The following is a 17,789-nucleotide window of genomic DNA, read 5'->3' as shown; positions in this document are numbered from 1 at the left end:
AATTTTAAGACAGGGTCTTGCTCTGTTGTCCTGGCTGGAGTGCAGTGGGGTGAACATGGCTCACTGCAGCCTCAGTCCTCTGGACTCAAGTGTTTCTTTTGCCTCAGCTTCCCAAGTATCTGGGACTATAGGCACATGCCACCACACCCAGATAACTTTTGTATGTTTTTTTGTAGATTCAGGGTTTTGCTGTGTTACCCAGGCTGGTCTCAAACTCCTAGGCTCAACGGATCTGCACACTTCGGTCTTCCAAAGTGCTGGGATTACAGGAGTGCACCACACCTGGCCAGCAAAATATTCTTGAGATTCGTTTATGCTGTTGTGGTTGTGCAAGTGGTTCATTCCTTTTTACTGCTGAGTGGTATCCTGTTGAATGATAATAACACAGTTTATCTACTTTCCTACTGATGGACCACCTGGGCTGTTTCTCCTTTTCAGTTTTATGAATGAGCTTCTGTAAACATTCTTATCCAACTCTTTTTGTGAATATATGGATTTTATTTCTTTTCGATAAATACCTAGTAATAGATAAGAAACCTCCATACTTTCCCAAAGTGGTTCTACCATTTTACATTGTCACCAATAATGTGTGAGAATTTCAGTTTCTCCACTTTAACAACAGTAGGTTTTGTTGTTGTTTTTCTTTTTCATTTTACCTATTCTGGTCTATGTGTTGTGGGATCTCATTTTGGTTAAAATTTGCATCTGTGATTACTAACGATGTTAAGCATTTTTGTATATGTTTGTTGGCCATTTGTATATCTTTGTGATATGTATATTCAAATCTTTGCCTAGCTTTTCGGTTTTCTTTATTACTCCATTATAGATAATCTTTCTATATCCTGGATACCAGCCCTTTGCAAACATTGTCTCCAAGTGTGTGGCTTATCTATTTTCTCAATGATATCTTTTGATGAGTGGAAGTATTTGACTTTGATAAATGTTTAATTTACCAATTCCTTCCATTATGGTTATTACTTTCTGTGATCTAAGAAATCTTTGCCTTCTTTCAAGTCATAAAGACATTCTCTTATATTTTCCTCTAAAAGCTTTATAATTCTAGCTCTTATATTTAGGTTTATAATCTAGCTCAAATTATGTATGTGTATAAGAGATAGGGTTGAAGTTCAGGGATTTGTTTTTAAATCCAGTTTCCACCTTTCGTTCATTTAGGAAGTGCCACACAGGACACATGTATAGGAATCTAGCTGGTGGGTTTCTTTCTCAGTTTGCAAGTTTGCTGCTGGGGCAGGCTGCAGTCCAGTGAACAAAACTGGCCCATCTATGAGCTTGCTCTGTTTTTGCATGCTTTTCAGCAGTCATGTGCTGAGTGCCCATCGTGTGCCATGCACTGAGGCAGTGGTACATGAATCCCCCGCTGTGGGGAAGCCAGACTCTGAGCAGGGGCTGCAAGTGTGTGGTGTGTGAGTATGGGGAAGAGTAACGTGAATATGGACTTGCCAGGGGGTCCAGGAAGACCTGGTAGGAGGGATTTTTGAAATCAAACTTCAAGGAAGTAATAGGGAAGGCTAGGAATAGGCTTTCAGGCAGAGTGTTCCCCGGGCCTCATAAAAAGGAGTAGTGCAGAGTTAGAACATTCCAGAGTTGCACCTTCCTTCCCCCAGAGGATTGGCTCTCCAAGAATTGAAAGAGTTGCAGACATGTTTCTTTCTGTGTCTCCCTCTGAGGTGATGAGGCCATTGCCAAAATCCTACTCCATACCTCCCAGGGATGCCTTGACCAATTGTACCTTCTTGAAGAGGTTTCTGTAATTAATCTAAATATTTCTTCACAGAAGAAATTCTTTTACCTTTTGATTGCCAAGGTGGGAGGGGCCGGAAGAGCCCATGAGGTGTTCTCCAGTAGCCACTGAACATATCCTTTGCTGCTCTCTCCCATCCCTCAGCTCTGGCTTTTGCTGGCATCCCTCCTGCCCACTCAGCCTGACACCTGCCTGCCCATTCCAACAGGGCTCCTCTAATCAGCACCTGCCATCACCTGTCCTTAGCCTTGCATTGCTACTGATCAAAGTCCCAACACTGGGCCAGCTGGGTCCAGCAGGGCCTCTCCTTGGCATTACTACTCCTGGAATCAAGTCTGCAACTCTTTAACATCCCCTTCAGCACACTCCCTAGAGTACCCTGTACACACCTTGAATCTTTTCTTTCTTTTTTTTTTTTTTGACAGAGTTTTGCTCTTGTTGCCTAGGCTGGAGTGCAATGTCGCGGTCTTGGCTCATTGCAACCTCTGCCTCCCAGGCTCAAGTGATTCTCCTGCTTCAGCCTCCCAAGTAGCTGGAATTACAGATGCCCACCACCACACCCAGCCAATTTTTGTATTTTTAGTAGAGACGGGGTTTCACCATGTTGTCCAGGCTGGTCTTGAACTCCTGACCTCAGGTGATCTACCTGCCTTGGCCTCCCGTAGTGCTGGGATTACAGGCATGAACCACACCTTGAATCTCTTCCTAGCTTCTAGTCCTGCCTCGTGCTCTCTCTGTCTGTAGGTGCCCTGGGTCGAGGCCAGCAGACCTCGCTCTGATTCTTCTCTCCCCTCTCAAGATGTCTCTTTAATATCATCCATCTGCCCTCCTTAATCATGCCTTCTTGCCAGTCCAGGCTCTTTTTCCACCAATTATTTTTGTTCATCAGAGTATTCCTATCTGTGAATCTGTTCCTTTATATTTGCAAGATGATCTGATTTTAGTTCGTCCACCCACTACCCCATGATGACTACCCCAGAGTTAACATTTCTTGAGTACCTCCTGGGTAATTTCTTGCTGCTTTCACCACCAGATTTTTCAGAATCATGGTCTTTTGTCTCTAGCACCAGTTCTTCAGCACTGAGTCCTTGGTCCCACCCCAGCTGCTCTACTAAAGCTGTTTTCTAGCCACCAAATAAGATGTCTTTTTCCCAGCCCTCATGACTTTTGATTCTTCTGTGGCATCAAACTGTTGAACATGTAGAAGTCTTTTCTTTATTTGATCCCTGTGACAGAGTTTTCTTACTTTTTGTCAGTTTTCCCCCCAGAAACTTATTTTCCTTCTTTGCAAATATGGTTTCTCCAAGGTTTTGTTTTTATTCCTTCCTCTTCTGTTCTGGCAACTTCATTCATATGGCTTCGTTGTTGTTCCAGATATCTTCCAAACGTGTGATTCTACAAGTCGTCATGTTCAACAGCCTGTGGACATTTCCATCAGAATTCTCTTCTCTTCTCTTTCCCTTCCTGCACAGATTTTCACCCCATCCCCTAGCCTAACCCAGGGTTTTGGCAGGCGTGGCTTAATTGATCAAGGTAGTCTTTTTCACTGAACCTGGTGGTAGCCTCTTAATCTTTCCAGTGTAGCGCTCAGGCAGTGACTGCTAGTTGGTGTATCATTTGCACCTATTTGTTACATGTGTACCAGATAACCATTAAAGTTGCTTGTCTCTGACTTATATTTCAGGGGTTGGCCCTGCTTTCTGTTACCCAATTTCTAGTTGCCTGAGGGGTTAGTCCTTGTCAGAGGTTCTGGTTTACTTATTTATTTTCTTAGAGGGAGTCTCCCTCTGTCGCCCGGGCTGGAGTGCAGTGTCGCTATTTCAGCTCACTGCAACCTCTGCCTCTCAGGTTCAAATGATTGTCCTGCCTTAGCCTCCCGAGTAGCTGGAGTTACAGGTGCCCACCACCACACCTGGCTAATTTTTGTATTTTTAGTAGAGATGAGGTTTCACCATGTTGGCCAAGCTGGTCTCAAACTCCTGACCTCAAGTGATTCACCTGCCTCATCCTCCCAAAGTGCTGAGGTTACAGGCGTGAGCCACCACACCCGGCTAAGTTCTGGTTTATGATCCTTGATCATTTCACTGGCACCATGAGTAGGGTATAAGCCAGAGTTATTCAGATTTCTCATACTGTTCTGATTCTTTAAAGATCTTAATAGACAAGGTGTAGGTAGAAAGTGTGAGGTATCTTGCCTCAAGATTGCTGTAAAGTATATCTATGTCCAAAAGTTGTCTTAGTTTGCAATTCACAAAACTATTCTCACTTGTCCTTTGGCCTCCGGATCTATCATAAATAAAAGAGAACAACTTTTAGTGAATAAATATTTTAAAAGTTGATAAAGCACTGCAGGTAAACACAAATGTACTTTAGGAAAAGTGTGGGCTTTATTCTTTCCCTGAGGCTAATTGGATTGTGGGGTTGTTAAGACAAAACACCATTCCAGAGACATAGATCCTCCTTTGAGAAGGCCTTGCCTGTAGCATCCAGAGTTTTTGCGATTCCAGGCAGCCTAGAATCATTCTAAGCTATTAGCATGGAAGGATGACTTTCATGACTTGGTGTTTGGCGATCCTGGGCAGCTTCCCCTCTCCTAGATGGAGAATGTATTTTTTGCACTGCTTTCCTCCCTTGCACAGCAGCTGTGACAGGTCACAAGCTCTTAACTACTGGGTAAAAGGAAAAATGGGCTGCAAATCCTTTAAGAGTCTGAACTTTGGGTTTGAAATTGGATTGTAAGTGGAAGTCAGGCATGTGGGAGGTGATTGGGCCCTGGGGTGAAGGCTGCTGCTGACCAGCTGTGTGACCTTGGGCAGTAACTCAGCATCCACATCTGTATAATGAAGCAGTAGGGCTGGCTGGTCTCTAGGGTTCTTCTAGATCTAGCATTCCATTTTCTTTATTTCCCTGGTTATTACCACTATTACTTTATCTAATGACACTCTTGTTTAAGCAGCAAAGAAAGTTCTGTGGGAAATCAGAGTTTTAAAGAGGAGTGGAGTTACATCTATTTGTTGGTCTGTATTGGGATATTTTTAGGCTCAGTGGGAAAGAGGAGAATGTCTTGGAAGATTCTGAGTGTAGCTGAGGGAACTCGGAAGGGCAGACAAACTATTTATTCACTGCCCTTAGGTTTATCAGAGCAGCCAGAAAAGAGATTTGGTACAGGCTGGCATTCCATCAAGCCATGTTATGTACGGCTGTGATTTAAAAGCATAGGCTTTGAAATCAGGCTACCTGGGCGTCCAGTCATGGCTTCATCACCTTCTAGTTATGTGGCCTTAAGCAGGATAACATCTTCTTAGCACTGGTTTTCCTATTTGTAAAATGGTGATGATAGTGCCTTGCCCATTGCATTGCTGTGAAGATTAGATGCAATAGTATACAAAACTCTTAGCCTGTGTGGTGCATGGTAATTGTTCCATAAATTAGCCTATTAATTACAGCGTGCTTGCTTTGGACAGGGCTAGGCATTTGAACTCTAGTACCTGGTTTAATCCACATAAGTAGAAATTGTTATCTGCAGATTAAAGAGGAGAAGATTGAAGTTCAGAGGAGTTAAGTGGCTTTCTCAGTGTTACGCAAGTAGTCAGTAGCAGAGCTAGGATTGTAAACCAGATCTTCCTGCCTCCGAGCCCCTTTCCACTATGCACCCTGCCTCCTCGAGTGAAGGAGAACCCTCTTCACTGCCCACATCAGGCTCAGCTCAGGAGGGGATCCAGAAGACTGGTGAAAGCAAGACAAGTCATGAGTATCCTACAAGATGCTGCCCTTTTTATAGATTAGATTCTAAAAAACTACTGAAAGTTCATATGTTTGAAAAGCCCAAAGTCATGTTATACCAGCTACTGTTCAAGCTTCCAGTTGGTGGCAGGGAGAATGGTCATGCGTTTGTTTTGATGAATAGCTTTGTTTGCAGCCAAGAAAATTCTTAACATGGAAGTTGAGACTGATCATGGTGCTTACACCCATAATCCCAGCACTTTGAGAGGCCGAGGCAGGAGGATTGTTTGAGCCCAGGAGTTTGAGACCAGCCTGGGCAACATGGCAAAACCCCATCTCTACAAAAAATAAAAAAATTAGCCAAGTTGGACAGTGGTGCATGCCTGTAGTCCCAGCTACCCGGGAGGCTGAGGTGGGAGGATTGCTTAAGCCCAGGAATTTTGAGGCTTCAGTGAGCTATGATTGTGCCACTATACTCCACTCCCGGTGACAAAGTCAGTCCCTGTCTCTAAAAGACACACACACACACACACACACACACACACACACACACACAAAAGTTTAAAAGTAGAGGATCATGCAAGGCTGTGCAGTAGAAGAAGAGGTGGGGACATAATCCCATGCATACTCTGAGCAGAAGAGTCACAGCCAGTAACTGTGTCATGGGATCTTCAGCAGCTTTGTGGGGAGTCAGGGGTGGTAGTGGTAGCATTGAAGATGGGCCTTGAAGACAGAGAAAAGTGAGAGTGGCAGGAAAGTGAGCAGCTGCAGCTAGTGTTCCAAGTGCATAAAACTGAAACTTGGTGCTATAGATGGAGATGAATTATGGAAGTCAGAAAAACTGCTTTATTTTTTATTTGTTTTAATGCCTATGATTATGTCATATGAAGACAGGTCAGAGAGATTTTAAGAAAGAGACGGATATTAATCAACAAAAAATATTTTTTAGTGTCTTTATCTTTCCTACACTTTTAGAGAAAACTTCCAGTACCCAAGTGCTTGCAGTTCTTTTATCTGTATCTTCGAATTTTAGATCTGCACTTTCCAATTCATATTTTTATGGCTTCATTGTTGTTCCAGATGTCTTCCAAACGTGTGATTCTACAAGTCATCATGTTCAACAGCCTGTGGACATTTCCATCAGAATTCTCTTCTCTTCCTTTCCCTTCCTGCACAGATTTTCACCCTACCCCCTATCCTAACCCAGGGTTTTGGCAGGCATGGCTTAATTGATCAAGGTAGTCTTTTTCACTAAACTTGGTGGTAGCCTCTTAATCTTTCCAGCGTAGCGCTCAGGCAGTGATTGCTAGTTGGTTGCATTTGCACCTATCTGTTGTATGTGTTGACCATTTGGAATATGTCTGGTCTGAACTGAAAGAAATGTACAAGACACGTTGGATTTTGAAGTATAGTAAGAAAGTAAAATATCTCATTAATAATTTTTAAATGGATGTTGAAATGATATTTTAGGTATATTGGGTTAAACGAAACATTAATACATTAATTTCACTTGCTTCTTTTTACCTGGTTTAAAAGCTTTAGTTTTTTTAGAGATACTACGTCTCCCAGGCTGGAGTGCAGTGCCTATTCCCAGTCACAGTCATAGCACACTGTAGCCTTAAACTCCTGAACTCAAGCGATCCACCCTCCTCAGCCTGCTGAGCAGCTGGGACAATAGGCAGGTGCCACCATGCCTGGCTTTTTTTACCCTTCTAATATCGCTACTATAATAGAAAATTAAAAATGACATATATGACATGGCTTGCATTGTATTTCCATTGGATGATGTTATTCTAGAGGAACATATTCTTATTCTTTTTTTTTTTTAACTTTTTTTTTCTTACCGGTGTACCAGTGCAGCTGTTACATTCTTAAAGTTCTGTTATCCATTCTAGGATTGCCTGAGAGTCATAGATGACTTGAGCTCATTGTATGTCAGGAAGTGTACCTGGTCATTTGGAAGTGATAAACACCTATCCTATATCTATGATTGGTTCACGTACACCATTCTGAACTTCAGATTTTTCATCTACATAACACAATGGAGATACTAGAACAGATATTCCCTATGCCCCCTTTCCATTTAAAAATTCTGTGATTCTGGGCTAGGTGTGGTGGCTCATGCTTGTGATCCCAGCACTTTGTGTGGCTGAGGTAGGTGGATTGCTTGAGCTCAGGAGTTCAAAACCAGCTTGGGAAGCATGGTGAAACCCCATCTTTACAGAAAATACAAAAATTACCCAGGCATGGTTTTGCATGTCTGTGGTCCCAGCTACTTGGGAGGCTGAGGTGGGAGGATTGCTTGATCCTAGGAGGTTGAGGCTGCAGTGAGCTGTGATGGCACCACTGCACTCCAGCCTGGATGACAGAGTGAGACCTTGTCCAAAAAAAAAAAAAAAAAAAAAATTCTATGATTCTAGCTTGGAGCCAATGCTCAGAATCAAGTATTGTTAATTATTTCTGGGTTCCATCGTTAAGGTCTCTACTACTTTCTTTTCCAAGTATCAGAAAGTCAGTGTTATGTCCTTTGACCCCTGGGAATTGTGAATTCTTGAGTGGAAAGACTTTAGAGAGTTCTGTTCTGGTAGGCTAGATAAACCTCCTCTCTCCCTTTTCCTTCCTGGCCTATGGCTCCATCTGGGTTTGTTTGCGGGTATACCTGAGCAAGGTGGTGAGGGGAGCTCTTGGAATGACACAAGTATCACAGAGCTTGAAGCAGTTTCAGTTCTTTGGATCACAGCTTCCAGGCTTCATTTTAAATACCCTAGGCAGGGCAATTCTACAAACTTTCTTTAGATAGTAATTGGTTCTTAAACATTGAGAAATCTGTCTTTACCTTTTTGACTCTACTAATGTTAGAATGAATTATTTTCTGTTTCTTGATAACTTCTAGATATCTTTCTTTCAGCAGATCATCCTCTTATACACCATTCATCCATCTATTAAATACATATATAATATTGGCTAGCTTCCAAAACAAAAAGATGTCGGACTTGATCTTTATCCTTGAGGGATTCCTGGTTAATGAGGGTTGGGTAGATCACCAGTGAGAAGACATGGTGCTGGGTATCTTGAGAGGGGTATTCAGGGCGTTCATGGTGCAGGTAGGGAAAGGAGATGACTCCATGAGCACACTCAGGCAATGAAACATTTATTTTTGCATAAGAGTTTTTGATATTTCAAAGTGAGACAAGGTTTCAGTTAACCAGCAATAAGTCAAAGTCTGCTCTATAAATATGTTGATATGATTCCATTTAATGGAACATCAATGTCTGGGTAGAAGCTCGTTGCTCTACTGAAATCACCTTTCATGATGCCGATCATATTGCAGTGTTTTGCCATTAAATGTATTTTTCTTTTGGAATAAATCCTTATAGTGTGTTACATTTTTTAAAAGTAACAATATGGAAAGGGGGTTATATGAAAGTAGTTTTACCAGTTTAAAAAACAGGGGCACTGAAAAGGGAAAATACCACTCTGCCTGTGGAGCCTGTTTTATTGTAAGTGCCTGAAACTAAGTTATTCTGAATAAAATCTTGACTTTTCTTTTAGAGTGTGGGTGAATAAAATATACATGCAGAGGTATTTTTGGTAGCCAGTGCTTCTTGGCTTTTGATTTGAAGTTTGTAGGAATCCTAAAAAGATAGGGTACTGGTTGGCTCAAATTGAGATCTCAGGTAGTTGGACTGATTGTGAGCACAGAAATGGCAATAATACTTAACATGTATCTACTGTGGGAGATGGGTTGTTTACTATGCACACATAACAATTTATCTCTTGAATGTACAAAAGATACTTCAAAGCACTCAATTTATGTGCCAACAATTAGGAGATATTTTATTAAAGGTGTATAACAGAAATACATAGCTTTGTACATTAAATGCCAAGAATGTGCATTCTGAAAAAGAAAAACCAAACTTTTACCTATTGTATTTAACATTGTGAAATTTAGATATTCATACTATAAGGACGGCATATTTGTGAAAGATTTCCTTGTCAATGATGAGGAATATCTAAAATATTTACCATGAATCAATACTGCTTTTACAATACAAATAAAAAGTAAATGAGGCAATTTCATGCCATCTTAAGGCATTTCTGATAACAAATCTATAGGTGAGAAGAAAATAAGTAGGGATATCTCTAATGGTACTTGTTAATATGCAATTCTAGCCATATGAACAGTACAGGTGTTGATGATTTTTCTCTGGGGAGTAGATTGAAGAGAGGTACATAGTAACAACAGTGGTGGCAGTAATATTTATATAAAAGGTTGAACTTACTAACAGGAGCAGCATGCCAGCTGTTGCCTGGAAAATAGCTTTACATTAGAGCAGTGGGGAGTTCTTGGTTTCTTTCTCTGATTTTATCTCCCTTCCCCCATGTACTGCCCCGAAGTATTGCATTTTAGTTTCTGTGATTAAAAATCAGTCCAGTGTGAAAATGGGAAAACAATTCTATGCCATTCCTGAAGGTAGCTAAGTTGGAAAACACCAGCATGGAGTTTTTGCTGATGTGCTGGTGCCTGATGATGAGAGGGATCCCAGCTGGATTGTGAAGATTGTATGTGGGCATATACAAAATTGATTAACTGCCTTCACTTAGTTTTTGACAGCTTTAACAGCTGCCTCAGTCCAGCTGTAAGTGGTAAGTAAGTAAGTTTCATTTACTACCAAGCATGTAAAATGGAAAAACTCACTATAAATTATAACTGCTAAATACTATCTATTTATCATTTGTTCAATTCATCCCTAGGCATAAAGTTTATTTAATCATTCACTTATGCACACAGTCTTTCATTCAATAAATATTTACTGAATGTGCTAGTATACAGTAAATATTTACTGAATGAAAAATTCAGGATATGATACATAGAGATGTACATCATGTACAATGAACCGTGGACAAGGTTGAAAAATGTACAATGTACATGTACAGTGTAGCAGTGAACAAGGTTGATAAAGGCCCTGAGCGTGACAGATGAGACAATAAACAAACTCGCCAACAGACATGCCAATCACAGGTAGCTGTAAGTGATGGGACAGGCACACGCAGGGTGATGGGAGAAAATATGTGCACACGCAGGGAAGATTGGTGGGGAGACAGGATGCAACGGCGGGGTGGTTCCTGGGTATAAGATGATTGGGGAAAATCTTTCTAAGGCTGTAATAACTGAGGTGAGACCTGAAAGAATGAATGAGGGAGACTTTCGATGTGAAAGTGGTTTCACATAGTCGGTGGTGTTTGGTGGACTCAGAACTAAGGTGGTTTTGCTTTAAATGATGCCATTTGTGTACACTGATGATATTCTGAGTTGACTCAGGAGTCAACCAGTTAGAAAAGACACTGGCTGGCCCTATTGGAGAGCCTTAGAGCACCCTGTTGGGTCAGTAGTAAGCCCTGAATTCCTGGGCTGTTGGGAGACCTCAGGGGAGGACCTGAGGCAGCTGGGTGGCACTCGGAGAGCTTGGGGACACAGCCATTTCTCTGTTATAGTATGGAATTATTTCCATGCTTACACAAGCAATGTGGCATCTGTAACAGCTTGTGTGTAATTCTGTGATCCAAGGAATTTTTATTAACCAATTGTAGTTACAGACCACCTTTATATTCTGGCCACTTCACATAGTTTAGTGGAAAAAAGTAAGGGTTGAATTCTGGTCTTCAGTGTTGGCAGTCATATGATTTTGCAGCCTGAGTCACATTTGGCAGAAGTACTCTTATCAAATTGAATTTATTTCTCCCAAGAAGGTAATCAACCTAACTCTGTGTCTTTTATAGGCGGCATCACTGTCCACATCTCCCTACCAAGATTTATGATAAAACAGAGAAACCATGTCTGCTCTCCGAATATACCGAGAACTACCCTTGCTATCACTCTTACCTGCCCAGAGAGTCCTTCAAGCCAAGGCGGGAGTACCAGAAAGGGTCTATACCAATGGAAGGCCTGACTACATCAAGGTGAGGGCAAACAGTGTTAATGTATGCAGGTACATACAACACTAATGTAGTAACATGCTGTGCTAACGTATAATATTAATGTGTAGTGCTAATGTATTAATATGCAGTATCAACATGTAATATTAATGCCTTAATGTACTATGTCTCTGAGAGAAAATCCTGCATTTATGAGCCTTCTCAGTTTTTTCCAAATTTTCTGTTAAAGAGAAAGGATTCTTGCTTGCTGAAGTAAAGGGTGGGGAAAGGCTGGATTAATTTATATAATAAAGGATTGGAGGTTAAGAAAAATATTTAAGGGATGGAAAGAGTGGGGGATGTTGCTGAAAAGCAAGTTTTGGACTTTGTTACATGAAAAGCTCCAGGCCAGCTTGGGTAGGTGGCAGGTGGTGGTGGTGGTGGTGAAAGAGAACTTGGCAATAGAGAAAAAGTAAGCTTTTTTTCCCCTTAAGATTATGCTGTAAATTTTGAATTGGGGTTCTCCTGAATGTTCTTCAAGAAATGTGAACAAATAATGTTTTCCTTTTAAATTATTATTGACTCCCAAACTAAGGTTGTTTAGCTCTAGTTCTGTGCGGAGGCTGAGCCACACAGTTCAGTATATTAGTGTTGCAGGGGTGTTTGTACTGAGGGGGTGCAGAAAAGTTGTCAGTTCAGGGTTGTTCTACAGGCAAGGCTCTTGCAGATTCTGCTGTGGACAACTCAGTGAGTGACTTGTGACTGGTGATCTAGTAGAGCAGAAACATCTTTGAGTGCAGTTGGGAAGTCTCAGATTGTATAGTTTTGTCCTCAGCTGAGCCCTGAAAGATTGATGTGTTCTCTGCCTTCCCTGTTCTTCATCCCTGTAAAGGGCAGGGTTGCTGTGACGTGGAGATGATGGTGAATGTTGACTGTTCCAGCACAGTGCTTGCACATCAGTGCCTCAGACTTGGTGACTTTTCTTCCTATTGTTCCCCTTTGGTTCATAATTTTGTGCTAGTAAATGTCCCAGATGGTTTAGGTGAAGCAGAACCGTTCTAATTCATTCTGCCTTCAGGTTTGCTCCAGAATAGGACTGGAAACATCTCTTGAGACTGTGAGTTGGAGGTACTCTTCTCTACACAACACTGCCATCTTCTAAATCCACAGGAAGTCCATGTCTGGGTAATGGGGTAGGAGCACCCACAATGGGAGAAATGGAACCAAAGGATTCCTGAGCTTAGTGGAAACCACTGGGCAGGGGCTTGAGAATGAGAGGGAGTTGAGGGCCTTGTCTGATGCTTGAGTTGAATCAGGCCACTTTTTAAAAATATTTTTTTTAAAACAAGGTTTCCTTCTGTAGCCATGGCTGGAGTGCAATGGTATGCATCGCTCAGTGCAGCCTTGAATTTCTGGGCTCAAGTGATCCTCCCCGCTCAGTCTCCTAGTAGCTGGAACTACAGGCATGGGCCACTATGCCCAACTATTTCTTAAACTTTTTGTAGAGATAAGGTTTTGCTTTATTGCTAAGGCCAGATGATTATGTTTATTCTAACCATTTATCTTAAATGATTTGGTTTAAACAGTGTTTCTGTTTTGGAACACTCTGGTTAAACAGAGTGTTCCAAATCATCTTAAATGATTTGGTTTAAACAGAGTGTTTCTGGGTCCTGATGTATTAAAACATTGTAGTTTATGCAGCTGTTTTTTCAACCTATGATTTATTAAACAGTATGAACACTAAAGTTTGGGCTTCGTTTTGCCAGGAAAACAGTATTTGTCTCTGAGAATCTGAAGACCATAATAAGAAGTGTGAACCATTTCTGAGCATTGCTTTTGTTTTAGGAAGCCCTGGTCAACAACGAGTAAGAGTCCTAGGCACCTGTATAAGGGACATGTAATCAGTAGGAAAGGATAAGAGTAGTACTGAGGGGTGGCTTGCAAATATCTTGTTCGATCTCCAGGGGTGGGTCTTTTTATCTCTTTATATCCAGTTTGCAGGAAATGAAGAACACTTTGTGAGATGTCTCGTTGGCTTCAGACATTGATATAGTTCCTATTCTGAAAGTATAGACAGGGATGATTTGAAAGTTGGTGCAGGTTGCTTTGTTAGCTGCCCAAAGCTTAGGAGAATGAGGACAAACCCTTGGTCTAGGGCGGAAGCCCTGCCCCAGCACCTAGCTCTGAGGCCCCCAGATGCAACTCCAGATAGCCTCCCTCCTCCTGATGGTGCTTCGCTAAACAAAAACTTACCCTCTGACCTGTCCTAAATTATCCTTGCCTTGTGTCACTTACAACAATAAACATATCACCCAGAAGGCCCCTCTGCCTCTCCCGGAGTCAGAGTAACAATGAATATCATGTACCTCAAGTGCGGCTAAAGTAGGGGAAAGCAGACTGTGCAAGAATTTCCAAAATAAGCTGTTAATGAACATAAGGGCCTTAAAAAGAAAAAGTGGCAGGATCAAGGTTATACACAGGGAGGAAAAAGAGCAGATATGAATCTCTTTTTATTTCCTACCCTAAAAAGAGAAGTAAGGGGGAAATGAGTAGAAGACATCTGTGTTCTCTTTTCTACCACAATTTCATTATTTCTCAACCCTGTGCCTGCTATGACGGGCACTATTTTTCGTAGATTGAGAACAAAATTATGCCACTGTCAGGAAATGTAGGGAAGCTACCATCTGGTGTTCCCCTGGAGGCTTACAGGGGAAGGGATGCGGCAGCCCCGTGTCTGCACACCCCTGTGTCTGCACGGATTGTCGTCACACCTCTGCTCTTAGAACTCTTATTACTGGAACATCCCACCCACTTCTTTATCTAAACATTGACCTTGCTTAGTTTCTGAGGTTGGACGTGAGGCTCCCACCTGCTGAACGAAAAAGTCACGTGGTCCAGGGCTTTGCTGAGTTTGGTGATTAAGCCCAGACACACACACAAAAAAACACCTGGTTTCTGGAAAGGTTATCATCCCAGCGTGAGGCATGATTACAGCTGCACACAACTCTTACTAACCATAAATCTTGGGGATTTACAGCAGGTGCCATGAGGGGAATGCTTGTGATTTCCAGGCATTTTTTAGTGTGAAACTTTCTTGCAGCCCTTGGTAATTCTCTGGTGTAGAATCTGCCTTTAGTTGAGATGGACCTGAGATCAATTTATGAATAAGAGGTTTGCACTTCAAGCCTCATTTCCCCATCAGCATGGTGACATGTAAAACACTGGGACCCCAATTTGAGACATTCTGTTAGCTAAGCCAGCTCCCTAAAGATGGGCAAAATGAACAGCATCGGAAGAAAGAGGTGAGTCTTCAATGGTGTTGGACCTTTATCCTAAAGGGAGTGGGACCATGGGTAGAGTGGAATGGAGGCACAGAGTGAGGAGATAGAATTGAGTTCAGACTCGATGGGTGTGGCTGAAAGGCAGAGGGCAGGGAATTGGTAGCTTCAACTCTATCACTTATTGACAAGACTGCTTGGTAAACCAAGGAGAGTAAGGGAGGGAAGAGCTAAGAGAGAAAGGGCATTTGGTATCCTCTCCAAAGGTCAGGAAATAAACAAGAGAGTTAGTAGCAGGCTTGAGTCTTGCACTACCCATTGAATTTTGTATATATATATATTTTTGTTCAAATAGATACTTGACTCTCCTACTCAGAGCTGTACCACTGGGCATATACTTAGCCTCCATAGCCTGGGCCTGAGAATTAGTGTGAACACAATGCAGATAGAGTTCTCGGCACTGGACTTGCTTGGGCAATCTCAGAGCCTTTGAATTGTCTATACTGTATTTCTGATTAAATTTGTAGACATTTTGGCCGTTATTTCTTCACGTAATTTTCCTTCATGGATGATCTATTCATTTCTTTTCCCCAGTCTTTTCTTCCCCTCCTCTGTTCTTCAGATTGGATAGTTTCTATTAATCTAGTTTAAACTTCACCAACTTTTTCTCCCTTATCTCCATGTTGTGATTTAAGCCCATCCAATGAATGTTCTACTTCACATATTTTGCAGTTTTAGAATTTGCATTTGATTCTGTTTTTATCTAGTTTCTATTTATTTTATCTGATTTCCTATCTTTTAATTCATTATGGCCTTACTTTGCTTTCCTTATTGAGCATGGTTTAAAAAGCTACTTTAAGACCCGTGTCAGCTAATTCCAGTGTCTGGTCTGCTTGGAGTTGGTCTCCATAATTATCTTTTTTCTTTTTTTTTTTTTTGAGCATGGGCCAGATTTTGGGTTGATTTTTGTACAGTGAGAATGTTATGTTGTGGACACCTTAGATACTTGTATGCATTGCTCTAAAAAGTGTTTTTATCTTTGGCAGTCAGGTAACCTGATTTGATTTACAATGCAAATTCTGTGTCTTGGCTGGCAGCTCAAATCTCACTTCAGTTCTTTAGCTTGAAATCTTCCCCATATATGTGAGGTCATGCAGAGATTTGGGCCCAGTTTATGTACAGAATTTAGGGCTTCCTGTCTTTGGCTCTCTCATTTCCAGGTTTCTTTACCATTTTCCAGCAACTGTGGTTGCCTCAAACTTGGTCCTCTTTTTTTTTTTTTTTTTTTTTTTTTATGAGATGGATTTTCACTCTTATTGCCCAGGCTGGAATGCAGTGGCACCATCTGGGCTCACCGCAACCTCCGCCTCCTGGGTTCAAGCGATTCTCCTGCCTCAGTCTCCTAAGTAGCTGGAATTACAGGTGTGTGCCACCACATCTGGCTAATTTTGTATTTTTAGTAGAGATGGAGTTTCTCCATGTTGGTCAGGCTGGTCTTATACTCCTGACCTCAGGTGATGCGCCTGCCTTGGTCTCCCAAAGTGCTGGGATTACAGGCATGAGCCACTATGCCCAGCCGGCCCTCTGGTTTTGTAGTCAAGAAAAGATAATCAATAGAGATCTGCCTTTTAGTTGCCCTGCCTGGCACAGAGTGGAGCTGACCTTTAGGCTAGAAGCTTTGAATCTTAAATAGTTAATGGAAAATTAAGCAATGAAGCCTCAAACAGTGCCATTTTCTGCTTCCACCTGTTGGCTGTTCCCAGAATCCACTTTTTTAGAGCTTTAAAGTCATTTGAAATAGTTTGGCTAGAGTTTATATGAAGTGGTGACAGATATTTGCCTCAGCCTTAGTGGGAGTTGAGGGGCCTAGAGGGCAGAGGAGAAGACAGGTGCTATGTAACTTGGATGCTGGAGTGCATGGGCTTGGAATCCCATCTGTTATAGTGAAGGTAAGGCAGACTCTGTGTCCCATAAGGACCAGGGGCATGAATCAAGCCCTGTGATTCAGCCAAGGATCTTTTGCAGCACATTGGGATGGACTCCCCAAGCTGCCTAGGATGGGAGAATAGTTTCTCTAGAAGAGTGCCTTTTGACATTGGGAAGTTTGAGAATTACCTGTAGAAGTGACAACATCAAATCAACTGACAAAGAGCAGAACCCTATAGAGGAGATGGAGAAAAGATCATGAGGAGTGGTATCGCAGAAGTCAAGGGAGAGAGAATTGAAAAACTGAGTGAGAGGATGGAAGCTTTGAACAAGCACAGTGGGATAAGGATGAGAAGCAGAGGTTGGGTCTGGAAAACAAGTGATGCTTGGAGTATCCAGGAGTGAGGGGAATCAGATTTGATGGATGGGACATGAGGAAAGGAAGGCACGTCTGTACTTATAGACAACACTTTCCGGAAGAGAGAAGGGAAAACCGGAGGAGAATGGAGCCCAGTGAGGATTGTGTCTTATTTTGCTCTTTACCTTTAAAGATGGGAGATAACACTCAGTGGAGAAAGGAGGCAGTAGGGAGGAAGAGAGAAAAGCATGGCCTAGGAGATGGTCTATAGATGAGGTTCCCGAGAAAGAGGGCAGGGGTGAGAGAGGTTGGCTTTGGCCAAGAGGAGGAACTCCTTTTAAGATGGATTCCATTTTAATATAATTGATTACTTGGATACACTAACAAATCTTGAAGTTTGCATAAATAAGCATTAAAAACAGGTTTAAAAAATGTGATGCATGGCCCTTTTGTCATGGTGAAAATCTTCATTTCCCACTGCAGGCTCGGGACCCTAGCTCACTGTTAGGTTATTTCCTCTTTCCTTTTGTCGGAGTCTTGTCAAACACCTTTCTTCAGCTTTGCCAAATGATTTGAAGTCAAGTTGTTATGACTTCCCCAGCAGGACCACTCCAACCTTTCACTTAACTCTGAGTTTAACTCTTGGCCTTCCCTACTCTATAACTTTTATAGCTACTTACCAAAAAGAAACTTACTTCTCTCACCAGTTTCTTTTTCTTGGTTCCCGTCACATGTGCACAGAGACTGGGAAATGTACCACAGAAAGAGAGGGGAGATCCAGTGTTCTTAAAAAGAAAAGCTAGTTAGTTTGAGCAATTCTGGGAAG

The 17,789-nt window shown here is 41.9% G+C and overlaps 1 protein-coding gene across 3 annotated transcripts in view; it reads left to right on the top strand.

Moving 5' to 3' along the window:
* SAXO1 (stabilizer of axonemal microtubules 1) overlaps nt 1-17,789 on the top strand; it is a 146,214-nt gene that overhangs the window by 113,762 nt on the left and 14,663 nt on the right. For all 3 annotated transcript variants that reach the window (XM_011992653.1, XM_011992652.1, XM_011992654.1), the window contains exon 2: nt 11,267-11,446. In XM_011992653.1, coding sequence (XP_011848043.1) covers nt 11,424-11,446 — 23 coding nt within the window. In that variant the 5' untranslated portion in view covers nt 11,267-11,423. The remainder of the gene's footprint in view (nt 1-11,266; nt 11,447-17,789) is intronic.

This window comes from Mandrillus leucophaeus, unplaced genomic scaffold (genome assembly GCF_000951045.1).
Source record: "Mandrillus leucophaeus isolate KB7577 unplaced genomic scaffold, Mleu.le_1.0 Scaffold415, whole genome shotgun sequence".
Taxonomy (NCBI): domain Eukaryota; kingdom Metazoa; phylum Chordata; class Mammalia; order Primates; family Cercopithecidae; genus Mandrillus; species Mandrillus leucophaeus.
The sequence above is the reverse complement of the archived record's forward strand: the minus strand, read 5'-3'. Positions and strand labels throughout refer to the sequence as shown.